Consider the following 9,560-nt stretch of genomic DNA (forward strand, 5'->3'; position numbering starts at 1 on the left):
GAAATTATGCAAAAGCTGCAAGAGGTGTCTTAAGAAAAAAAAAAAAAAGCGCCAGCTGCCAGCCTCTGATCCACTGCTGCATCTGAAGATGCAGCATCGGATCAATTGCGTGAACATCAGACATCTGAGTATTCAGCAAGTCCGTCAAAAAATCACGCTGTTGGGACCAGTGAAGCTGCATCTAAGGACGCAGCCACTGGCTTTGGAACACCCAGAAAATAGAGCTGACATGCCCGTTTTCTAGGGCGCTCCTCATCGCCGCCCCCAAACGCCAGCAGCATGTCAAACATGCTGCAGTTTTCAGGCCACTGCGACTGACAGAGTGCGGCTCCTGAACATGCGCAGATCATTGAACTTCGGAGATATACGGAAATATTGGATTCACATGAATGTGAAACAGGCCCTGTGTTGGGATGTCATCCAGTCCCGTTTGCCGTATACATGTAAACATTCTGGAAATAACAGAGGGCTATTCTGGAAATAAGTTCAATGCCAGAAAATAACTATGAGGCACAAAAATAATTGGGCAGACTACATAGAGCAATCTGTCGATATAGCATGCCAATATTACTTTACATTGATTTACTAAAATAAGAAAAAGAAAACAGGAATGCATATCTCATATTTGAATACAGTAATGTACAAAAAAAAGTTGAATGCCAGATGATACCTATTTGTGTTTATGGATTAAATATTGGACTAAAGAATGTTTTTCCTTATTTGAAACTTTTAGTTATAAAATGAAAACTAATTAATTTAAAATGTATAATCTTGTGTTCCTTCCAGGTGTGTGGTTTTCAGTGGGAAATACATTAAATTACCAATGTCATACACAAGGAATATGACTGATCTTATGCAAAATAATTTTTCAACCTGTCTAATAGAGTCACTTTTAGGGTTATGAGAAACCAAAAGAATTCCATGCCACTACTATGGATCTAAGAGGAATGGATGGGGGGTTTGCAACAGGCTTTTAGTCTGACATTATGGGGTAGAGTTACTAACGCTTTTAAAACAGGTAAGAGGTGGTGTTACCTATAGCAACCAATCAGATTTTATCCATCAGTTTCTAGAATGGAATAGAGAAATAATAGACAGAATCTGATTGGTTGCTATGAGCAACACCACTTTTAATTTTGAGCAACTTTAGCAAACTGTGCGTATGCAACATTGGTCTTCTCAGCAGTCCTGATCCTGCACCTGAGGTGATATTAGGGACTGTGACCTATTAGGCTGATATTGAAAGAAGTTTAATTATCCTGCCATACAGTATCTCCTCCCTGCTATCCACTACACAAACTCAAAAAAGCAGTCCCTCCAACGTGACCCCTTCCACAAAATGCAAACTGCTCCATATTCGAGCTTCTTCTCTCTTCAATTACTATTGCAGTTACCTGTACTGATTGAATTAATAGTAAATTAATAAGAAACCAATTAATTGATTCTGCACAAATACCTGTATTAGGAATGTAAGTCGGAAGTTTGAGCGAAGAGCATTTTGTACCGGGTGGAAGATATCACACCGCACGGTGTGTAAAGTCATTATCTTATTGACTGCAGGATACAATCAGAAAATCATTTTAGGGAACAACCTTTATGGTCCAAAGGGTGAAAAATTTATATTTTCTCCCAGAGAGACTACTCTGGTATACGGCAGCAATTTTTAGAGTGTGAAAACTATATCAATTTGTATTAATTTTCTATTATTAATATATATATCCTACCTATATATCTGTCTATTATTACCCAGTTTTGTTCTATTAATGCTTACAATTGTAAAGCGTGACGGAATATGCTGCGCTATATAAGAAACTGTTAATAAATGAATAAATAAATATATATGTTTTTCAATTTACTTATTAAAATTTTACTAACACCCCTTTCAGACATAGAACCCGGGAAATTTCCTGCTCAGACCTGGGAATTTCTCCTGTGAAAAATCACGGGTATTTGGTCTAGACCCCCCTTTCACACTACACTGTCTACCCGGGAAATTCCCTGGTAGAGCCCTTTCAGACAAGAGCAGGGTTTTAGACAGTTTTATTAAAGTGGACGGTAAGGCGCAGAGGGACAGGTGGGGAAAGTGACAGAGGGACAGGTGGGGAAAGTGACAGAGGGACAGGTGGGGAAAGTGACAGAGGGACACTGTACCTGTAGTTTCCCAGCGCAGCTCCGTGCAGCAGTGAGAATACGGGGAGGCTGTAATCTCTCCCTCCACTACTGCCTGGTGACAGCCGGAAACTTCCCGCGCTGGGGCTGAGGAGCCGCTGATCTCAGTGCTACCGGCGTTGAGTATGGGAAGGTGGGGAGGTGCGGGCGCTGTTACCGGCGGCACTGCTACTGCCGGTAATTATAGGGACAGGGGGGGGCTGCTCTCAGTGCTGTCGGCGCTGAGTATGGGAAGTGGGGGGTGCAGGGGCACTGTTACCAGCGGCGCTGCTACTGCCGGTAATTATAGGGACAGGGGGGCTCTGCTCTCAGTGCTGCCGGCGCTGAGTATGGGAAGGGGGGGAGGTGCGGGCGCTGTTACCGGCGGCGCTGCTACCGCCGGTAATTACAGGTACGGGGGGGCGCTGCTCTCAGTGCTGCCAGCGCTGAGTATGGGAAGGGGTGCGGGCGCTGTTACCGCCGCTGGTGCCGCCTCCCCGGTGGCTCAGTCGGAGCCAGGGCCAATCAGAAACTGCCTGGTTGCAGCCCGGGAGTAAAATCCCTGGGTTGCACCATTCACACTAGAGCAGGGTAGTCTTCCCAAAACCCTGGTCGATTGCAGGGGCGGCTACCCGGGAACGTGTTCCCAGGTACCTTTCGCACAGACATGAGACCAGGGAATTTTGGCCGAAGCAGGCCAAAATCCCGGGAATCTCAGTATGTCTGAAAGGGGTATAAGACACATCTAGAGTGATTCTAACAGCGCCTTACAAACGGTATTGGTTTTCAGCACAAACTTACTGTTTCTATCAACAGTTTTCTTTCTAAATTCAAAAGCCCCAAAATTTAGCCAACTTCAAATTAACTGACAGAATATTATATATCCAGTTACAGATGGCTGCACTTGAAGTCAGCTCTGTGTCCTGCTCACAAATAAACCATCTTACCACAAATAAAAATAAAACATGAAAAACTTGTGAAGGCTGTGGGAAATTATGTAGAGTGATGACAATGTCATCACACCAAGGGAAAGTTAATTTCAAAGAGCTACTGGAATCATAATGCCATCTCAGTTTAGCTGCTGGACCCAGAACGCTCTTGAGTGGCTGCTGTTGCCATCTCTGTTCCTTCTCTTGTGATCACTGCAGCCTTCTTGGTGACAGCAGCTGCCACCAGGACTTCTGCCAACGTAGGGAACAAGTGTGCTGGCTCTGTGTAACAGCGAACAGGATGCCAAAGACAAATACTAGTACACAGCTACTGTGAGCTGGCGGATAGCTAAGTGTCTGTGCAACACAAATGTGAAACCCTTCCTTAGAACCACAAGAAAAAAGAGGTTTATTTTACTTAAATGAAGCTGCAGACAGTCTTGAGATTTCTATGGCTAGTTCATTCTCATTTCTCCATCTTCCTCTGTCTCTCCTCATTCTAACCATACAGCACCAATGAGCTGACAATGCTACTGCATTACTTTAATGTGCAGTACTATAAATACGCTGGTATTTTAGAAATAAAAGCATAATAATAGTAATCATCATATGATTTACAATTTACAAATAATCCTCATTTACAATTAGGAGAAAATCCAACTAAAGGATTCAGTCTCTGAACAAACCACGTTGCAATGCAAGGGGTACTACTGTAATTTATTTTTCATATTACTTAGAGAAAATACCACTTGCTTTTGCAAACACATAAAGGTTGGTTTTATTTTAACATTAGGGGTGGCATATTCAATTCTTTTATAGGGCACTTAACTAATGGGCGCCTGACAGAACAATGTAGTTGTTGCTCCGTTTGGGCACCCATATAAAGTACTGCTTTGGGCACCCAAACTTCTGGATTCTCGCACATTTCTGCTTGTCATCTCAGGAGGCTGGGAGCAGAAATGTGTCTAAGCGTAGCTATGCGCACCTGAACGGAGAAAAAATTCAATTGCTCAGTCGGTAACCCATTAGTTAAGCTCCCGATAACAGAATTGAATTGCCCCCTAGGACATAACGAGTTAAGCTAGCAAACCCCAAATCTAAACCGGTCTGCACATATTAAATTAGTCACTCCTGCAACGTAACATGGTTTTGCCAAGGTACAAAATTCAAACTGCATGTACACCTAACTCTAAACGAAACCCATACTCTGTCTAAGGGGTATATTTACTAAAGTGTGGGTTTTTAGAAGTGGAGATGCTGCCCATAGCAACCAGATATTAGCTAGTATATTTTAGAAAGTGCTAGATAAATCTTAAGTAGAATGTTATTGGTTACTATGGGAAACATCTCCTTTTCTAAAAACCCGCAAGTAAATATACTGTATTCAATTAGCGGCAAAAAATGTTTGCCGCTAATTGAATACTTAGGGCCGTGTTCTACCTTAGGGGCGTGTCAAATTAGCAGCTAAAAGGGAAGTTTTTTTCGCCATTGGCAAAAACGGACGTTTTTCTCCAAGTAATGGCAAAATTTTCGCAAAAAAACAGGCAAAAACAGCAACAGGTGAAAAAAAACACTGGAGAAAAGTTTTCTCCATCCTAGACCAGAAGAAAAAAAAAAAAGGCAAAATCCCTATTTTTGGCTAAAATTGGGGGGATTTCTTTCAGAACCCTTTGGACACCCCCCCCCCAATGATAAATTACTGAAAAATAAATTGTTAGTTGCGCACTTTGTCAAAAAAGGACCGCACAAATTTTGGGCAAAAAAAATAAAAAAATCATTGAAAAAAAGATAGAAGGCAATTTTTTTTCCAAGAAATTACAGTTCCACATGAATTGGGGGTACATTAAAATGGGTGCAAGTATATTTTCGTGTCGTAAAAAAGAAATTTAAAAAAATGCTAAAAAACCGACTGCTGCGACTGCATGCGATGTTTAAAACACTTGATTCATCCATACCGCCCCCGAAAAATCAGACCCAATACGTTAAAATTATTTTCAACGATTTCTTTTTTTTTTTTCGCTCAAAATGCGCGCACCCGTTTTTCGCAACTTACGATTTTTTTTCCGGTAATTTATAATTAGGGGGGGTGTCCAGAGGGTTCTGAAAGAAATCCCCACATTTTTTGCCAAAAATAAGGATTTTGCATTTTTTTCTCCTGGTCTGGAGAAAACTTTTCTCCAGTTTTTTTTGCGCGAAAACTTTGTCGGTTTTTTTTTTTTTTTTTGCGAAAAAGGTCCGCTAATTGAACACGGCCCAAAGATTCAAACTTCTAGCTGCATTTACACACGGTCAGATCTGTCAGATGAACGATTGAACGATTTTACCAACAACTTGAACGATTTCAGACAGTATTAAAATGAATGAAATCGTCAAAATCTGACTGCAAACACAGACTATGTCAGATATCGTTATCTGACATGCGAGAGCGCGCATCGTTCATTATTTACATGTCAGATTTTCTTTCAGATATGAACGATTTTTTAAATCATTATCATTCATATCTGACAACAAATCTGACCGTGTGTATGCACCATAAATGTAGCCCATACTCTAAAATTCAAACTTCTATTCAAACTTCAAGCTGTAACTACTCATAACTAAAACAAAATGAAGCCCATACTCTCCTCAGCTGAAACCCCACTGCACTCTGTTTAGGGTTCGGCTATACAGGCAATTTTGGCCTGTAATTGCTGACATTTAGAGCGTGATTCAATTCAATGCGATGTGCGATGTTGAACAGCCGCGGGAGGGAGCTCCCTGAGCTATTCAGCTGCTGTTAAGTCTGAGAATGCCGGTTCTCGCAACTTAACCTGAATGTTTGGTCGAGAGAACCGGCATTCTCCAACTAAAGTGTGGGCCACGCGGCTGTTAGCGCCGCTCTAAGCCGGAAACCAGCTGCGAGCACAGCACTTTTGTCGGACTTCTCCTCGCATCCCAGGAGGGTGTGAGAAGAAATCCTGTAGCCCGTCCAAACATTGCGTTAAATTGAATAGTATCGGGAGCTCCCTCCCGGGACTATTCAACATCGCATTGAATTGAATCACCCCCTTAAGGACAAATCTAGATCATAGGCTGTCATTTGAATGTCGCCCATGGTATTGACAATACTGTGACTGACAAAAAGCATAGTAGCATGCAGAGGTTTGCTTGAGGTGGTACATGAATTGCAAGAGCCATAGAGGAGATGGTTGCTGAAACTTTTTTTGGCCCAGGTAACATAATATAATACTTAGAGGTCCAACAAGCAAAATACAGACACTTTAATATGAACGACTCTATACTATATCGTACCCCTTTCCTGTGGCTGCACAGAGCTTATTCAGAAGCATTGCTAGCTAAACCTACTTTCACATCTCACAGCTTTCTCCATGTACGGTTCTCGCTCCCACAGCTAACAACCTTCATTTAGGTTATTCCTTCAATTGAATACACACAAGGTTCAAACTCATCTTGAAATCAAAGTTGTAAATATATTTATTAGTGCATTTGGGTCTGAATTCAATTCCCCACGAAGTGAGGTCGTGATTTTCTGCTGCATACAGTGCACTAGAATACTGTACCCCCAACATCACCAAATCTCCTGCACTTCTCTACAAAAAAACGGTTGCCCTCTCCTTTGCATATAATGTCACGAGCATGGAAAACTAGCTGCCGAAAAGGTGTTAGCGAGATGAACAAGTAATTTTATGTATCATTGATGTGCGCTTTAAGGAGAGGTTTAGCATTTGTGAGTACAGTAAATAGGTCTTTGCATTACTACAGCTTGTTAATGGTTCCAATCAACACTTGTGACAAGGTAATGGAAAAATGAAACTCCTAGGCCTTATTTACCATTCAATGACGCCTCATTTCTTTACAACAGGCCATGGGACATTGTGAGACTTGGCTTACTATAATAAAAAAAAAAAAAAAAAAAACACCCTCTGTGGTCCAGCATGCTGAGAAAATGTTAACAGAAATACGCAGAGCCCTATCCATAATGTAATCTTGTATAAATTCAATATTTATGCGTGCAGTACACCAACAATTTAATTCTAATGTAATTTTACGGTTTTATATTGATCTCACGTCAAGGCATTTCCAGGCGTAATTCACCGCAAGTGCATTAGATCTTGTCACAGAGAATAATTACAGTAGACGCATTGTGCATTAGAATTACTGATCAATCAGATACTGGATGGCAACATGTCACCAGCAATGAAAATGTCCCCTGCACTCATCTATGACAACAACAAACATCTAACTACAGTAAGAAGCACACTGGTTTAAACTATAAGTTACTACCATTATAAGTGATTAACTTGTAGGCATGCTACAAAGAGTAAAGGAAAAATAGAATAAAGAACATTATGTGGTCATTAAATGATATTCTAGATAGAATCAGTTAATTCCCAAACTATTGGGCTCCTGACACACAGTATAATATGTGTATACACAACCTTCTATGTTTATGCACAATAACCTGCATTTAATTGATTTAAAACATGTTTTAGGGAAACGTGCTGACACTCTTTAGTGTATACAAACACCATGTACACATGACACTGATAAAACACACGGTAGATATATATATATATATATATATATATATATATATATATATATATATATATATATACACAAACATTTGCATTAGAGAGTCTGGTGACAGGAAATGTTTCACATCCAATGCTCTATACATGGAAACTCATTCACATACAGTAACTGGGTTACTGCTTACACATATGCTATATATATATGATGGGGGGGAATTCCTGGTCACCCCCCGTGATGACGTCACAGCAGCACTTACCGCCGAAGAGGTGCGGAGAGAGGTGAGAGGGCAGCGATCCGATCAGTAGCCGAGAGCCTCCTCCAGCGGTTGCCCGCTCCCTGCCTCCCTCCTCCGGTGTGCTGCTGCCGGAGTCCCTGGCTGCTCCCGGTATGCTGAGCCCGGCCTGACTGAGCTGGGCCTGGCTGCGGATCCCCCCGACAGATCGGCTCCGGGAACCTAAAGCTGGCGGCGTATGTTCCGCACCCCCAGCGGCCGCCGCTGCCGGGTGCCCACCGTGGATGTACGGGTACCTGGCCAAAGGGGAGGAGGATGAGGCAGTCACCACCCCGGGGCCCCTAATGGGCCCCCGGCCCGTGTGGGAAGGGATGTCCGAGCCTGAGTACGCCCGTGTCCGACCGTCCGAGGCCGGGCTGCTGCTCTGCCGTCCGCCCATCCCCAGCACACACCCTGCCGGGTCACCTCGCATCCACCGGGGACTGTGGCGTCTGTATGCAGCGTGCGGGTACTATGGTCGGTCACTTCCTATAGGTCAGCGCACAGGTACATGGTGTGTACACGGTGGTGGCAGATCCAGCAGTCAGTATACCCGGTGCCGCCTCCTGTGTTACCTGTAGTAGCGGCGGGTGTGTGTGCCCGGCTGCATGGTGCACTGTATATGCATGGTACAAGCGGGGGCACAGCAGCTGGCCAGGGGTACGCAGCCCTCCTCCTCACACGGTGCACACAGCGGGCGACACGTCCACATGCAGCGAGGAACTCAGGAACTTTGCTCCACAGCCCGGGCATGCAGCAGAGGAGGTGCCGGTGTACATGGCGGCGGTGCCCGGGCGTCCTGCATCCAATGTGACATGTGCTGCTGTCCCCGTCACGCCACGCTGCCTCCCCTGTCAGATGTGGCCAGGCTGTTATTGTGCTCAGTCTCACCCTCTCCTGTCACACACCGCTGCTGCTGCTGCTGCTGCTGCTGCTGCTGCTGCTGGTCTCCTCCCTCCTGTCACACACCGGCGCTGACTCTCCTCCCTCCCCAGTCGCTCAGTGCTACAGCCGTCCCTCTCCTCTGTGTCTCCTTCACTACTCTCTCTCACTGGCTTCCCCATTCATCCTTCCAGGCTGCCCCCTCCCTCTCATGCTGCTAGTTAGCCATATATGTGTCAATGAGAAGCAACACACACAGCCCATAGTGAGAGTGCTGCAACACATTACTAGTACTTTCCGTTCATCTCTCTGCCCTTTCATTTTTATTGTGTCCGATTATTCCTATCATTATTTGATTCCATGTTCTGTCATAAATATCTATTTGTTGTCAGTAATTAATTTTCTAATTCAATTGTCTGGTTAGTGTCTTCCCATACCTTGGTGCCCTCCGGAACCCTCCCTGGCAATGGCGGCCGTGCACCTGCTGCTGTGCAGGTGTGGTGGGGCTCTCGCCTTCAGGCCGCAGATGACGCTCCTACTGACAGTTTTGGGATATTGGGTGGGCGCTGACGGTGATTGTCTGCCCTGTAAGAGAAGTCGGTCACACTGAGCCTCTGGAAGGGACCCGGACGCCGCAAGACCTGGGAGACCTCCACTGAGATCAGTGGATGGTCATCATTGGCACTTTTGACCGGTTACACCCGCATGCCAAGCACAAGGGTGCAACCAGAACAAAAACACCCGAAAATGGAAGAAGGGACGACACATGACACGTTCAACACACAAAACACAAA

The 9,560-nt window shown here is 44.2% G+C and overlaps 1 protein-coding gene across 1 annotated transcript in view; it reads right to left on the minus strand.

Moving 5' to 3' along the window:
• ZNRF2 (zinc and ring finger 2) overlaps nt 1–8,876 on the minus strand; it is a 180,247-nt gene extending 171,371 nt beyond the window's left edge. The window contains exon 1 of the mRNA XM_088462784.1: nt 7,870–8,876. Within this exon, the coding sequence (XP_088318910.1) occupies nt 7,870–8,317 (448 nt within the window). The 5' untranslated portion in view covers nt 8,318–8,876. The remainder of the gene's footprint in view (nt 1–7,869) is intronic.
• Between the last annotated feature and the right edge of the window lie 684 nt (nt 8,877–9,560).

The sequence above is a fragment of the Taudactylus pleione genome, unplaced genomic scaffold, assembly GCF_031769625.1.
Source record: "Taudactylus pleione unplaced genomic scaffold, aTauple2 ptg000053l, whole genome shotgun sequence".
Taxonomy (NCBI): Eukaryota; Metazoa; Chordata; class Amphibia; order Anura; family Myobatrachidae; genus Taudactylus; species Taudactylus pleione.